The 17,195-nt window shown below is 43.8% G+C and overlaps 1 protein-coding gene across 1 annotated transcript in view; it reads left to right on the forward strand.

Moving 5' to 3' along the window:
- The window catches only part of LOC109883994 (plexin-B2-like), a 63,748-nt gene that overhangs the window by 17,003 nt on the left and 29,550 nt on the right, over positions 1-17,195 (forward strand). The window contains 8 exon segments of the mRNA XM_031815536.1: positions 3,896-3,983; positions 5,244-5,407; positions 9,855-10,003; positions 10,638-10,764; positions 12,127-12,263; positions 12,484-12,672; positions 14,009-14,117; positions 16,495-16,704. Of these exon segments, the coding sequence (XP_031671396.1) occupies positions 3,896-3,983; positions 5,244-5,407; positions 9,855-10,003; positions 10,638-10,764; positions 12,127-12,263; positions 12,484-12,672; positions 14,009-14,117; positions 16,495-16,704 (1,173 nt within the window).

Below are 17,195 nucleotides of genomic sequence, written 5' to 3' on the forward strand. Positions count from 1 at the left end.
CCTGATTAGGGGGTCCACCCATGGTGCTCAGAATGACAGAAATAACATTTACATTATGGTAATTCATCGTAACAGAACATGCAACGATGCTCACGGTGAAGATGATAGAATAACTGTCCACGCCGACTTTTCCTCAGACAACAAGATGAGTAAAGAACAGCAGAATCACCAGCCTGTCAATCTAATATCCCCCACAATAGAACAGTTGACCTATTGGTCAGCTTGTGATTCTGTGCAAGAAAGAAATAGCCTATTCCAAACAGACTCTGGGCCAGATTTTTAATGGTCCAAAAGCCAGCTATAACCAGCTAACAGAAACCTTGGTATTTGTGTGTGTTGGTGTGTGTGTGTTTGTTTGTGGTGCGTGAGAAAAAGAGCCAGCAAGTGTGTTTTGACATGTCTCTGGCCCTCAGTAACTCAGATGTCAGTTTTCTCTGTTGTGTATATCCTGTTGTGTTAGTTGCCTACGACAAGGAGCAGGAGGTCAATGTGTCCTTCCACATCAAAGACCGAGACACAGAGAAGAAGATTGACAGCACTCTGACTGGTGAGTCAGACCGTCTGACACACTGGAGTTGATGCAGCACTGCTGTTCAATGCACTGTTCAAACAACTGTCTGTTTGGGCGGCAGGTAGTGGTATGTGAGGCCAGGCCTAGTGGTTAGAGTGGAGGGGCGGCAGTGGTTAGAGTGGAGGGGCCGGCAGGGTAGCCTAGGGTTAGAGTGGAGGGGCGGCAGGGTAGCCTAGTGGTTAGAGTGCAGGGGCGCAGGGTAGCCTAGTGGTTAGAGTGGAGGGGCGGCAGGGTAGCCTAGTGGTTAGAGTGGAGGGGCGGCAGTGTAGCCTAGTGGTTGAGTGTAGGCAGGGTAGCCTAGTGGTTAGAGTGGAGGGGCGGCAGGGTAGCCTAGTGGTTAGAGTGGAGGGGCGGCAGGGTAGCCTAGTGGTTGAGTGTAGGCAGGGTAGCCTAGTGGTTAGAGTGGAGGGGCGGCAGGGTAGCCTAGTGGTTAGAGTGGAGGGGCGGCAGGGTAGCCTAGTGGTTAGAGTGGAGGGGCGGCAGGGTAGCCTAGTGGTTAGAGTGGAGGGGCGCCAGGGTAGCCTAGTGGTTAGAGTGGAGGGGTGGCAGGGTAGCCTAGTGGTTAGAGTGGAGGGGCGGCAGGGTAGCCTAGTGGCCTAGTAACCGGAAGGTTGCAAGTTCAAACCCCCGAGCTGACAGGTACAAATCTGTCCTTCTGCCCCCTGAACAGGCAGTTAACCCACTGTTCCTAGGCCATCATTGAAAATATGAATTTGTTCTTAACTGACTTGCCTGCTGAAACTGTTGATCCATTTCAACTCTTTCACCTTAATGGACCTGCGTTGGACTCCAGTATTGGACATGTTTCATATTCAGCCATTATTATTATTCATACATTTTTGGGACAAAGTTCAAGCTTATTTGAATAAGATGTGAACCCTGTACAGACGGGTGGGTTATTGGTATGGAGTCGTTGTTTGATCTTCTCTNGGCTTGTATCTGTTACTGACTTTCTGGCTTATAGGGTGGCAACTGGCAAGCTCTGCCTGTCTGTCTGTATGACTGTATTTCTGTCTGTCTGCCTGTATGTCTGCCTGCCTGTATGTCTGCCTGCCTGTATGTATGTCTGCCTGCCTGTATGTCTGCCTGCCTGCCTGTATGTCTGCCTGTATGTCTGCCTGTATGTCTGTCTGTCTGCCTGTATGTCTGCCTGTATGTCTGTATGTCTGCCTGTATGTCTGTATGTCTGCCTGCCTGTATGTCTGCCTGCCTGTATGTCTGCCTGCCTGTATGTCTGCCTGCCTGTATGTCTGCCTGCCTGTATGTCTGCCTGCCTGTATGTCTGTCTGTATATCTGTCTGCCTGTATGTATGTCTGCCTGCCTGTATGTCTGTCTGCCTGCCTGCCTGTATGTCTGTCTGTCTCTCTGATTAAACCAGCTACCTTCTGTTCTCCCTCCAGGCTGATAGCTGTCCTCAGTTTGAGAACCCAGACCCTCATCTCATCCCTGTAGGCTACCTCATCCCCATCAGCTTCCAAGGGAGAACCTGGACATTTACAAGGTGAGATAGACACAGCTCTTATGCTTGCGTCCCAAATTACGCCATATTGCCTATACAGTGCACTACTTAGGGAATAGGGTGCCATTTGAGTGCACTACTTAGGGAATAGGGTGCCATTTGAGTGCACGATATAGGGAATAGGGTGCCATTTTGGTTCACTGTAGGGAATAGGGTGCCAGTTTGGGTTTACTGCAGCAGGAATATGGTGCCAGTTTGGGTTTACTGTAGGGAATATGGTGCCAGTTTGGGTTTACTGTAGGGAATATGGTGCCAGTTTGGGTTTACTGTAGGGAATATGGTGCCATTTTGGGTTTACTGTAGGGAATATGGTGCCATTTTGGGTTTACTGTAGGGAATAGGGTGCCATTTTGGGTTCACGGTAGGGACTAGGATGACATTTCAGACACCTATTTAGTCATCGTCTATCATTGATGATTAACTTGGCTGTTCCTCTTTTCTTCCTCATTCACTATTAGATCATGTACAGTACTGTTTATCTAATATGGTTCGTTGTGCATGACAGCCTGACTGACTTCTACTCATTCTAATATGCATGCTCTCTTATCCTGTGTGTCTCTCTGTCCTGTGTGTCTCTCTGTCCTGTGTGTCTCTCTGTCCTGTGTGTCTCTCTGTCCTGTGTGTCTCTCTGTCCTGTGTGTCTCTCTGTCCTGTGTGTCTCTCTTGTCTGTCGTGTGTGTGTATGTCTGTCTGTCGTGTGTGTGTGTGTATGTCTGTCTGTCTGTCTCTGTCTGTCTGTCGTGTGTGTGTGTATGTCTGTCTGTCTGTCGTGTGTATGTCTGTCTGTCGTGTGTGTATCTCTCTGTCTGTCTGTCGTGTGTGTCTCTGTCTCTCTCTCTCTCTCCAGGATCACACGTTTAAAATTGGCACGGAGCTCATGAAACACACAGAGGAAGAGTTCACCTTTAATGAGGGGTTAAAGTTCAACTTCAAGGGTTATGAGGTCAGTAATATCCACCTCTAGTTGAGACAACACAGGTTTTACATCCCAGTGCCCCACATGAGCAGTACAAGTCTTTTCCCTCAGTCCCAAAGACATTCACCTCCATCCAGTACTCTAACTCTGTCTGTCTCTGTCTCTCTTTCTGTCTCTCTCTCTGTCGCTGTCTCTCTCTCTGTCTCTCTCTCTGTCTCTCTCTCTGTCTCTCTCTCTGTCTCTCTGCCCATCTGTTTTCATACTGAGTTTGAGAGGCTGCCAGTATGGAGTTAAAAGCTATGTTGTGTGCGGATTGTGTGTACATGCGTGCATGTCAGTGTTTGTTAGGAAAATGCGGTGCTGGATATTTGACAGGAAGTATTATAAGACATTTGAGAAGTTTACCGAACCCATATGCATTGGGTGGTAACCTGATTAGGGGGTCCACCCATGGTGCTCAGAATGACAGAAATAACATTTACATTATGGTAATTCATCGTAACAGAACATGCAACGATGCTCACGGTGAAGATGATAGAATAACTGTCCACGCCGACTTTTCCTCAGACAACAAGATGAGTAAAGAACAGCAGAATCACCAGCCTGTCAATCTAATATCCCCCACAATAGAACAGTTGACCTATTGGTCAGCTTGTGATTCTGTGCAAGAAAGAAATAGCCTATTCCAAACAGACTCTGGGCCAGATTTTTAATGGTCCAAAAGCCAGCTATAACCAGCTAACAGAAACCTTGGTATTTGTGTGTGTTGGTGTGTGTGTGTTTGTTTGTGGTGCGTGAGAAAAAGAGCCAGCAAGTGTGTTTTGACGTGTCTCTGGCCCTCAGTAACTCAGATGTCAGTTTCTCTGTTGTGTATATCCTGTGTGTTAGTTTGCCTACGACAAGGAGCAGGAGGTCAATGTGTCCTTCCACATCAAAGACCGAGACACAGAGAAGAAGATTGACAGCACTCTGACTGGTGAGTCAGACCGTCTGACACACTGGAGTTGATGCAGCACTGCTGTTCAATGCACTGTTCAAACAACTGTCTGTTTGGGCGGCAGGGTAGCCTAGTGGTTAGAGTGGAGGGGCGGCAGGGTAGCCTAGTGGTTAGAGTGGAGGGGCGGCAGGGGTAGCCTAGTGGTTAGAGTGGAGGGGCGGCAGGGTAGCCTAGTGGTTAGAGTGGAGGGCGGCAGGGTAGCCTAGTGGTTAGAGTGCAGGGGCGGCAGGGTAGCTAGTGTTAGAGTGGAGGGGCGGCAGGGTAGCCTAGTGGTTAGAGTGAGGGGCGCAGTGTAGCCTAGTGGTTGAGTGTAGGCAGGGTAGCCTAGTGGTTAGAGTGGGGGGCGGCAGGGGTAGCCTAGTGGGTTAGAGTGGAGGGGCGCAGGGTAGCCTAGTGGTTGAGTGTAGGCAGGGTAGCTAGGGTTAGAGTGGAGGGGCGGCAGGGTAGCCTATGTTAGAGTGAGGCGGCAGGGTAGCCCTAGTGGTTAGAGTGAGGGGCGGCAGGGTAGCCTAGTGGTTAGAGTGGAGGGGCGGCAGGGTAGCCTAGTGGTTAGAGTGGGAGGGGCGGCAGGGTAGCCTAGTGGTTAGAGTGGAGGGGCGGCAGGGTAGCCTAGTGGCCTAGTAACCGGAAGGTTGCAAGTTCAAACCCCCGAGCTGACAAGGTACAAATCTGTCCTTCTGCCCCTGAACAGGCAGTTAACCCACTGTTCCTAGGCCATCATTGAAAATATGAATTTGTTCTTAACTGACTTGCCTGCTGAAACTGTTGATCCATTTCAACTCTTTCACCTTAATGGACCTGCGTTGGACTCCAGTATTGGACATGTTTCATATTCAGCCATTATTATTATTCATACATTTTTGGGACAAAGTTCAAGCTTATTTGAATAAGATGTGAACCCTGTACAGACGGGTGGGTTATTGGTATGGAGTCGTTGTTTGATCTCTCCCCCCCCCCCCCTGTTTCTCTCCCCCTCCTCCTCTCTCCTGTTCTACCCTCTCCCATTCTACTCTCTCCTTTCTCTCCTCACTCTATCCTCCACCTCCCCCTGCTCTTCTCTACCTACTCTCTCTCCCTCCTCTCTCCATTCTACCCTCTTCACTCTCCCCCTCCTCTCGCATTCCTACCTTCTCTCCTCTCTCTCTATCCTCCTCCTCTCCCCTTCCTCTCTCCTATTCTTCCATCTCCTCTCTCTCTTCTCACTCTATCCTCCTTCTCTCCTTCCTCTCCATCTATTAGTGGTGTTGTATAACTGTTCTCTGGGTCGTGAGGACTGCAGCCTGTGTAAGAATGCCGACCCCAAATACAGCTGTGTGTGGTGTGCCAACATGAGGTCCTGTGTGTACAGAGAATTGTGCCAGTCCCAGGAACCAGCGCAGTGCCCCAACCCCAAGATCACTGAGGTGAGAACTGTCTCTGATTATCACTAGAGGTGTTCTCTGTCCGGTGCACTCTTCCTCCTGTCTTCTTCCCTTTAGCTGTCACTGTCTTACTCTTCTCTTACACATGCTGTCCTCCTCAACTTTCCCATGTTCAATTTGGTTTAAATAATGCAAAAACAAAGTGTTGGAGAAGAAAGTAAAAGTGCAATATGTGCCATGTAAGAAAGCTAACGTTTAAGTTCCTTGCTCAGAACATGAGAACATATGAAAGCTGGTGGTTCCTTTTAACATGAGTCTTCAATATTCCCAGGTAAGATGTTTTAGGTTGTAGTTATTATAGGAATTATAGGACTATTTCCCTCTATACCATTTGTATTTCATATACCTTTGACTATTGGATGTTCTTATAGGCACTATAGTATTGCCTGCCTAATCTTGGGAGTTGATAGGCTTGAAGTCATAAACAGAGCAATGCTTGAAGCATTGTAAAGAGCTGCTGGCAATCGCAGGAAAGGGCTGTTTGAATGAATGCCTACAAGCCTGCTGCTGCCTACCACCGCTCAGTCAGACTGCTCTATCAAATATCAAATCATCATAGACTTAACATAATAACACAGAAATACGAGCCTTATGGCATTAATATGGTCAAATCCGGACACAATCATTTGAAAAACAAAACGTTTATTTTTTCAGTGAAATACGAAACCGTTCCGTATTTTATCAAATGCGCAGCTACCCTTTGTCTAAATATTGCAGTTTCATTGCACAACCTTCAATGTTAAGTCATAAATATGTAAAATTCTGGCAAATAATTACGGTCTTTGTTAGGAAGAAATGGTCTCGACACAGTTCACAACGAGCCAGGGCGGCCCAAACTGCTGCATATACCCTGACTCTGCTTGCACAGAACGTAAGAGAAGTGACACAATTTCCCTAGTTAAAATAAATTCATGTAAGCAGGCAATATTAACTAAATATGCATGTTTAAAAAATGTACTTGTGTATTGATTTTAAGAAAGGCATTGATATTCATTCATGATATTCATTTCGCGAATACGCTTGTTAAATCACCCGTTTGGCGAAGTAGGCTATGATTTGATAATAAATTAACAGGCACCGCATCGATTATATGCAATGCAGGACAAGCTAGATAAACTAGTAATATCATCAACCATGTGTAGTTAACTAGTGATTATGTTAAGATTGATGTTTTTTTATAAAATAATTTTAATGCTAGCTAGCAACTTACCTTGGCTCCTTGCTGCACTCGCATAACAGGTGGTCAGTCTGCCACGCAGTCTCCTCGTGGAGTGCAATGTAATCGGCCATGATCGGTGTTCAAAATGCCTATTACCGATTGTATAACTTGAAATCGGCCATGCCGATTAATCGGTCAACCCCTACACTGTACTACTACTGTAATGACTGTTCACTACTATATACACACTGTACTACTACTGTAACGACTGTTCTACTATATACACACTGAACTACTACTGTAACGACCATTCACCTATATATACACTGAACTACTACTGTACCACCTGTTCACTACTATATACACACTGAACTACTACTATACACACACTGTACTACTGTAACACCTGTTCACTACTATATACACACTGAACTACTACTGTAATGACTGTTCACTACTATATACACACTGTTCTACTATATACACCCTGAACTACTACTGTAACGACTGTTCACTACTCTATACACACTGAACTACTACTGTAAAGACGGTTCTACTATATACACACTGAACTACTACTGTAACGACTGTTCACTACTATATACACACTGAACTACTACTGTAACGACCATTCACCTATATATACACTGAACTACTACTGTAAAGACGGTTCTACTATATACACACTGAACTACTACTGTAACACCTGTTCACTACTCTATACACACTGAACTACTACTATATACACACTGAACTACTACTGTAACGACTGTTCACTACTCTATACACACTGAACTACTACTGTAATGACTGTTCTACTATATACACACTGAACTACTACGATATACACCCTGAACTACTACTGTAAAGACTGTTCACTACTATATACACACTGAACTACTACTATATACACACTGAACTACTACTGTAAAGACTGTTCACTACTATATACACACTGAACTACTACTGTAAAGACTGTTCACTACTATATACACACTACTACTACTATATACACACTGAACTACTACTGTAAAGACTGTTCACTACTATATACACAATGAACTACTACTGTAAAGACTGTTCACTACTATATACACACTGAACTACTACTATATACACACTGAACTACTACTGTAAAGACTGTTCACTACTATATACACACTGAACTACTACTGTAAAGACTGTTCACTACTATATACACACTGAAACTACTACTATATACACACTGAACTACTACTGTAAAGACTGTTCACTACGATATACAACCCTGAACTACTACTGTAAAGACTGTTCACTACTATATACACACTGAACTACTAACTATTACACACTGAACTACTACTGTAAAGACTGTTCACTACTATAATACACAATGAACTACTACTGTAAGACTGTTCACTACTATATACACACTGAACTACTACTATATACACACTGAACTACTACTGTAAAGACTGTTCACTACTATATACACACTGAACTACTACTGTAAGACTGTTCACTACTATATACACACTGAACTACTACTGTAAAGACTGTTCACTACTATATACACACTGAACTACTACTGTAAAGACTGTTCACTACTATATACACACTGAACTACTACTATATACACACTGAACTACTACTGTAAAGACTGTTCACTACTATATACACACTGAACTACTACTGTAAAGACTGTTCACTACTATATACACACTGAACTACTACTGTAAAGACTGTTCACTACGATATACACCCTGAACTACTACTGTAAAGACTGTTCACTACTATAACACACTGAACTACTACTATATACACACTGACTACTACTGTAAAGACTGTTCACTACTATATACACACTGAACTACTACTGTAAAGACTGTTCACTACTATATACACACTGAACTACTACTGTAAAGACTGTTCACTACGATATACACCCTGAACTACTACTGTAAAGACTGTTCACTACTATATACACACTGAACTACTACTATATACACACTGAACTACTACTGTAAAGACTGTTCACTACTATATACACACTGAACTACTACTGTAAAGACTGTTCACTACTATATACACACTGACTACTACTGTAAAGACTGTTCACTACTATATACACACTGAACTACTACTATATACACACTGAACTACTACTGTAAAGACTGTTCTACTATATACACACTGAACTACTACTGTAAAGACTGTTCACTACTATATACACACTGAACTACTACTGTAAAGACTGTTCACTACTATATACACACTGAACTACTACTATATACACACTGAACTACTACTGTAAAGACTGTTCACTACTATATACACACTGAACTACTACTGTAACACCTGTTCACTACTCTATACACACTGAACTACTACTATATACACACTGAACTACTACTGTAACGACTGTTCACTACTCTATACACACTGAACTACTACTGTAATGACTGTTCTACTATATACACACTGAACTACTACGATATACACCCTGAACTACTACTGTAAAGACTGTTCACTACTATATACACACTGAACTACTACTATATACACACTGAACTACTACTGTAAAGACTGTTCACTACTATATACACACTGAACTACTACTGTAAAGACTGTTCACTACGATATACACCCTGAACTACTACTGTAAAGACTGTTCACTACTATATACACACTGAACTACTACTATATACACACTGAACTACTACTGTAAAGACTGTTCACTACTATATACACAATGAACTACTACTGTAAAGACTGTTCACTACTATATACACACTGAACTACTACTATATACACACTGAACTACTACTGTAAAGACTGTTCACTACTATATACACACTGAACTACTACTGTAAAGACTGTTCACTACTATATACACACTGAACTACTACTGTAAAGACTGTTCACTACTATATACACACTGAACTACTACTATATACACACTGAACTACTACTGTAAAGACTGTTCACTACTATATACACACTGAACTACTACTGTAAAGACTGTTCACTACTATATACACACTGAACTACTACTGTAAAGACTGTTCACTACGATATACACCCTGAACTACTACTGTAAAGACTGTTCACTACTATATACACACTGAACTACTACTGTAAAGACTGTTCACTACTATATACACACTGAACTACTACTGTAAAGACTGTTCACTACTATATACACACTGATGGCACTGAGCATTATATTCTATATTAATCTACCACACTCATCTAAATCATCCCCTCTCTCTCTCTCTCTCTTCCCCACAGATCATCCCTCGTTTCGGGCCCCTGAACGGTGGGATAGTGGTGACCATTAAAGGGTCTAACCTGGGCATAAAGAAGGAGGACATTAAGAAGGTGACGGTGGCTGGAGTGGACTGTGTTCACCAGGGGGACAGATACTCTGTCTCCACCAGGTATAGTGATAGTGGGGGTAAAATGAATAATCACAGCTGTCGTCCAGGGGTTTCATCCCGTTGTCAAGATCAGTGGTTTCAAGTTTGTTTCTGTCCATTTTTGACAAGTTGACAAGATTGTGCAGCGCTGTCATCAAGGCAAAGGGTGGTGACTTTTTAACAATCTCAAATATAACATGTATTTTAATTAACACATGTTTTGGTTCCTACATGAATCCATGTGTTATTTCATAGTTTTGATGTCTTCACTATAATTCTACAATGTAGAAAATAATAACTAAAGAAAAACCCTTGAATGAGTACAGTAGGTGTCCAAACTACTGTACGTCTTTTCAACTTTAATTCGCAACCGAAAATGAACCCGATTTTAAACGTCTAGAAAATACATATTTTAGATGTCTTTTCAACATTATTTTGCTTACTGGGACTATTCTCGGTTTGTGAAGGGGGGGGGGGGGCATTTTTGTTCTCGCCAGAACGGCAAGGACCGGCCCTGCCTGTAATGGACTTTTATGTCCAGCGAATAACATATTTCATTAAACACAACATTTCGATGAACAGTATGTCTGCTTGTGTGTGTGGTGGAGAAACCGGGCCTTTTGTCCTTACTCCAGCTGTTCTGTGTCTTCTCCAGTGTTGTGTGTGAGATCGGTCCGGTCCGGTCTTCAGTGGACCTCCCAGGTCCCATCAACCAGGGGGTAGTGGAGGTGGAGGTGGAGGGGGGCAGGAGAGGACGTTCAGAGGTCCTCTTCACCTACAGGGTACGTTTCATACAGCTACAGGGCCATTCTTTACCCCAACATGAATCCTAACTGTTGTAAGAGTCACACTGTGCAGGGGTGATCTGACGTTTCATACTGTACATGGCTCTTAGTGTGGTTAAAGCTCTGCTCAGTGTTCATACAGCCACTATGTTAGTCTCTCTCTGCTGGTTTTACATCTCCACGTTCATCAATGTACTTTGTTCTTACGAGATGCTCTTAGAATTCAGAATAGCATCTGTTGAAAGGAAACAGAATTTAACGGGGGAATTTAACGAGTATAATGATTGACTCAAAACCACATCTATAATGGGAGCCTATTTCACTTCATGGTAAATATTTACACTCATTTATTTTGGGGTTCGTATTTTCTTGTTTATTTGTTTTCTGCCAAAATAACAATGTCCCCATGAGAATGTACTGAGCTACTTATCCTTCTTATAGATTTGATCAAAGCTTCAGATTTTCTAGGGAACATAAGATTATTTTGCTCTCTCTGGCTCTCTCGTTTGCTCTCTCGTTTGCTCTCTCGTTTGCTCTCTCGTTGCTCTCTCGTTTGCTCTCTCGTTTGCTCTCTCGTTTGCTCTCTCGTTTGCTCTCTCGTTTGCTCTCTCGTTTGCTCTCTCGTTTGCTCTCTCGTTTGCTCTCTCGTTTGCTCTCTCGTTTGCTCTCTCGTTTGCTCTCTCGTTTGCTCTCTCGTTTGCTCTCTCGTTTGCTCTCTCGTTTGCTCTCTCGTTTGCTCTCTCGTTTGCTCTCTCGTTTGCTCTCTCGTTTGCTCTCTCTGGCTCTCGTTGTGGTGATAAAGTGGTGTTCAGTAGCTGTGTTGTGGTGTTCAGTAGCTGTGTTGTGGTGTTCAGTAGCTGTGTTGTGGTGTTCAGTAGCTGTGTTGTGGTGATAAAGTGGTGTTCAGTAGCTGTGTTGTGGTGTTCAGTAGCTGTGTTGTGGTGATAAACCAGTGAAGGGGAATGGGACGTGACATGAGGTCTAACTGGTGGTCCCAGTGGGCTCTGGGTTGTTACAGTGGGCTCTGGGTTGTTAGACAGTGGGCTCTGGGTTGTTGGACAGTGGGCTCTGGGTTGTTGGACAGTGGGCTCTGGGTTGTTGGACAGTGGGCTCTGGGTTGTTGGACAGTGGGCTCTGGGTTGTTGGACAGTGGGCTCTGGGTTGTTGGACAGTGGGCTCTGGGTTGTTGGACAGTGGGCTCTGGGTTGTTAACTGTAAAACACTTTGGATGAAAACATCTGCTAAATAACCATATAGAATGGAGAGGAGTTTTTCCTTGTCAGGTCATGCAGTCAAGAAAACATCCAGGACCTAAGTATGTTACCTTATCACTGATGTCTCATCTCTTATCCCCTCCAGGACCCCATCCCTGAGAAAGTTTCCCCCCTGAAGGGCCCTGTGGCCGGGGGAACAGTCATCACTATCTCTGGGAAACACCTGGATACGGCAAACAAGAATGATGTCATTGTCACCGTGGGGGGAACGCCCTGTGAAGTGTAAGGATGATCATACTTGTGTCTTCCAACCCCTGCAGGTTGCTGTCTGGACAGGTTGAGTCATGTCCTATTCACTTCTCTCAAGGCCGACCTCTGAAATATATTAGCCATATAGTAATTGTGTTTGACTTGTTCCTTTGAGATGACCTTCTCTCCCCTCAACACCACGACCCCAGTTTGACCTTTCCCACGATGCTCTCTGTCCCCGTTTCTCCCTCAGGTTGTCGTTTGGCAGTGAGATCACCTGTGAGACAGGTGTATACAAGGGACAAAAGGTTCCATTGGAGTCCCTGAGAGTCTCGGTGAAGTATGGGAAGAGCACCACCAAGGACGTCCCCGCCACCTTCAACTTCCAGTACTCTGAGAACCCCAAACTCACGGACTACAGCCCCAAGACCAGCTTCGTATGGTGAGTGGAGTCCACAGTGCCCCAGAGAGGGTGGAAGTCAAAGCACCTCTTTAAGCCAAGCTTGAGTTGAATGCAAAACAGTTTGAAGAGGATAATTAAATGGCCGTTTCTTATTGGACACATTCAGGTCGTCCCTCTTTCAAAACGTTTCAAAAGGTTTCTCCTGTTTTGTGCTTCCTAACATGACCCTGATATATGGTGTCGTCGTCTAGTGTTTCAGTGGAGGCAGGAGGATTACATGTTAGTCATTTAGCAGACGTTCTTATCCAGAGCCGCATAGTTAGTGCCGTCATCTTGAGATGGCTAGGTGGGACAACCCCATGGGGCGGCAGGTAGCCTAGTGGTTAGAGCGTTGGACAGGTAACTGGGAGGTTGCAAGATTGAATCCGCGAGCTGACAAAGTAAAAATCTGTCGTTCTGCCACTGAACAAGGCAGTTAACCCACTGTTCCTAGGCCATCATTGAAAATGAGAATTTGTTCTTAACTGACTTGCCTAGTTAAATCAAAATGAATCAGTCATAGTACTGGAAGGACATGTTTCATCTGTCTATATCTTCAAAGTCCCAGCTAGTAAGAGAGAAAAGAGTCAAGTGCGAGTGTTGGTTCACAAAATATGTTTTCAGAAGACGGGCAGGGACTCTGCTGTCCTAGCTTCAGGGGGAAGCTGGTTCCACCATTGGGGTGCCAGGACAGAGAAGAGGTTGGACTGGGCTGAGTGGGAGCTACCCTCCCGTAGGGGTAGGAGAGCCAAGAGACCAGAGGTGGCAGAACAGAGTACTCTGGTTGGGATGTAGGGTTTGAACATAGCCTGAAGGTAGGGAGGGTCAGGTCCTCTTGCTGCTCCGTAGGTAAGTACCACGGTCTTGTGGTGGATCCAAACTTTGACTGGAAGCCAGTGCAGTGTGTGGAGGAGCGGGCTGACATGGGAGAAGTTAGGAAGGTTGAACATCAGGGGGCTGACATGGGAGAAGTTAGGAAGGTTGAACATCAGGGGGCTGACATGGGAGAAGTTAGGAAGGTTGAACATCAGGGGGCTGACATGGGAGAAGTTAGGAAGGTTGAACCTCAGGGGGCTGACATGGGAGAAGTTAGGAAGGTTGAACCTCAGGGGGCTGACATGGGAGAAGTTAGGAAGGTTGAACCTCAGGGGGCTGACATGGGAGAAGTTAGGAAGGTTGAACATCAGGGGGCTGACATGGGAGAAGTTAGGAAGGTTGAACCTCAGGGTTCAAACCACAGGTTTGATGGCACAAGCAGGGAGCTCAGCCAGCAGAGTTGCAGTAGGATCGTGTGTGTTGTATGGAGAGCTGACGTGTGTGTTGTCTGGTGTTTCAGTGGAGGCAGGAGGATCGTGTGTGTGGGCAGTGGTTTTGACCTCATCCAGAGAGCCACCATGAAGGTGCTGCCCTCTGCTGATGACTTCTCTCAGTCCCCTCCTGTTGAGGTCAGTACACACTACTCACTACTATTACAATACAGCTATACAATACTCTACATGTTATCATTCTGGAGTCCACTCCTATTATACAATACTCTACATGTTATCATTCTGGAGTCCACTCCTATTATACAATACTCTACATATTATCCATTCTAGAGTCCCCTCCTATTATACAATACTCTACATGTTATCATTCTGGAGTCCACTCCTATTATACAATACTCTACATGTTATCCATTCTAGAGTCCCCTCCTATTATACAATACTCTACATATTATCATTCTAGAGTCCACTCCTATTATACAATACTCTACATATTATCATTCTAGAGTCCACTCCTATTATACAATACACCTAATGTTATCATTCTAGAGACCCCTCCTATTATACAATACATTACATGTTATCCATTCTAGAGTCCCCTCCTATTATACAATACACCTAATGTTATCATTCTAGAGACCCCTCCTATAATACAATACATTACATGTTATCATTCTAGAGTCCACTCCTATTATACAATACTCTACATGTTATCCATTCTAGAGTCCACTCCTATTATACAATACACCTAATGTTATCATTCTAGAGACCCCTCCTATTATACAATACATTACATGTTATCCATTCTAGAGTCCACTCCTATTATACAATACACCTAATGTTATCATTCTAGAGTCCACTCCTATTATACAATACATTACATGTTATCCATTCTAGAGTCCACTCCTATTATACAATACATTACATGTTATCCATTCTAGAGTCCCCTCCTATTATATAATACATTACATGTTATCCATTCTAGAGTCCCCTCCTATTATACAATACACCTAATGTTATCATTCTAGAGTCCACTCCTATTATACAATACATTACATGTTATCCATTCTAGAGTCCCCTCCTATTATATAATACATTACATGTTATCCATTCTAGAGTCCCCTCCTATTATACAATACACCTAATGTTATCATTCTAGAGTACACTCCTATTATACAATACATTACATGTTATCCATTCTAGAGTCCCCTCCTATTATACAATACATTACATGTTATCATTCTAGAGTCCCCTCCTATTATATAATACATTACATGTTATCCATTCTAGAGTCCCCTCCTATTATATAATACACCTAATGTTATCATTCTAGAGTCCACTCCTATTATACAATACATTACATGTTATCCATTCTAGAGTCCCCTCCTATTATACAATACACCTAATGTTATCATTCTAGAGTCCACTCCTATTATATAATACATTACATGTTATCATTCTAGAGTCCACTCCTATTATACAATACATTACATGTTATCATTCTAGAGTCCCCTCCTATTATACAACACACCTAATGTTATCATTCTAGAGTCCACTCCTATTATACAATACACCTAATGTTATCATTCTAGAGTCCACTCCTATTATACAATACACCTAATGTTATCATTCTAGAGTCCACTCCTATTATACAATACATTACATGTTATCCATTCTAGAGTCCACTCCTATTATATAATACATTACATGTTATCCATTCTAGAGTCCCCTCCTATTATATAATACACCTAATGTTATCATTCTAGAGTCCACTCCTATTATACAATACATTACATGTTATCCATTCTAGAGTCCCCTCCTATTATACAACACACCTAATGTTATCATTCTAGACTCCACTCCTATTATACAATACATTACATGTTATCATTCTAGAGTCCACTCCTATTATACAATACATTACATGTTATCATTCTAGAGTCCCCTCCTATTATACAATACACCTAATGTTATCATTCTAGAGTCCACTCCCATTGAGGTTAGTATACCATTCCACAAGTTCTCTGTTTCCTGCCAGTAGTGTATTCTAATCCCTCTAGTGTACAGTACTCTATCTGTGGTATTATCCATGGCAGGTAGCTAGTATGTCCTAGTGTACAGTACTCTAGCTGTGGTATTATCCATGGCAGGTAGCTAGCATGTCCTAGTGTACAGTACTCTAGCTGTGGTATTATCCATGGCAAGTAGCTAGCATGTCCTAGTGTACAGTACTCTAGCTGTGGTATTATCCTTGGCAGGTAGCTAGCATGTCCTAGTGTACAGTACTCTAGCTGTGGTATTATCCATGGCAGGTAGCTAGCATGTCCTAGTGTACAGTACTCTAGCTGTGGTATTATCCGTGGCAGGTAGCTAGCATGTCCTAGTGTACAGTACTCTAGCTGCGGTATTATCTATTGCAGGTAGCTAGCATGTCAACAGTGACTCAGTGAGTTGTATGTTTTTGTCTGTGACTACAGACTTCTCTGTGAGACTAAACACAGACACAGTGTCCTGACAGGAATGAAATATCTCTCTCTCTCTCTGCCCTCCTCTCCAGTTCATCCAGTATGCCATACATAAGAACGACACTGTGCTGCTGTTTGACAGTCCAGTGGTGAACAGGTCCTCTGAGACCCAGTCCTTTAGGGCCTTCCTCCAGCTAGACAACGTGATAGAGGAACTGAATTCCTTTGAGTACCACCCCGACCCATTCTTCAATGAACTGACCAAGAACATCATCACTGAAACCTCCATCATCATCGTTACGGTAAAGAACAGTAACACTACTCTTATGGGGTTGTGTTGTCATGGTTACCGTTTAGGAGTTTTTGGGGGTTATTTCTGGTAATACTCGCTTATCGTTTTCCGTGGGCCATTGTGGCTTAAATGTTATTCTGCTTCAGCCTCCCGAGTGGCACAGTGGTCTTAGCTGTGCCTCTAGAGAATCTGGGTTCGAGTCCAGGCTCTGTCGCAGCTGGCCGCGCCTGGGAGACCAATGGGGCGGCGCACAATTGGCCCAGCGTCGTCCAGGTTAGGGGAGGGTTTGGGCCGGCAGGGATATCCTTGTCTCATCGCGCACTAGCGACTCCTTGTGGCGGGCCGGGCGCAGTGCACGCTGACACGGTCGCCAGGTGTACAGTGTTTCCTCCGACACATTGGTGCGGCTGGCTTCCAGGTTAAGTGGTCAAGAAGCAGTGTGGCTTGGTTGGGTTGTGTTTCGGAGGACACACAGCTCTCGACCTTCGCCTCTCCCGAGTC

Source organism: Oncorhynchus kisutch, unplaced genomic scaffold, assembly GCF_002021735.2.
Source record: "Oncorhynchus kisutch isolate 150728-3 unplaced genomic scaffold, Okis_V2 Okis09a-Okis19a_hom, whole genome shotgun sequence".
In the NCBI taxonomy this organism is placed as follows: Eukaryota; Metazoa; Chordata; class Actinopteri; order Salmoniformes; family Salmonidae; genus Oncorhynchus; species Oncorhynchus kisutch.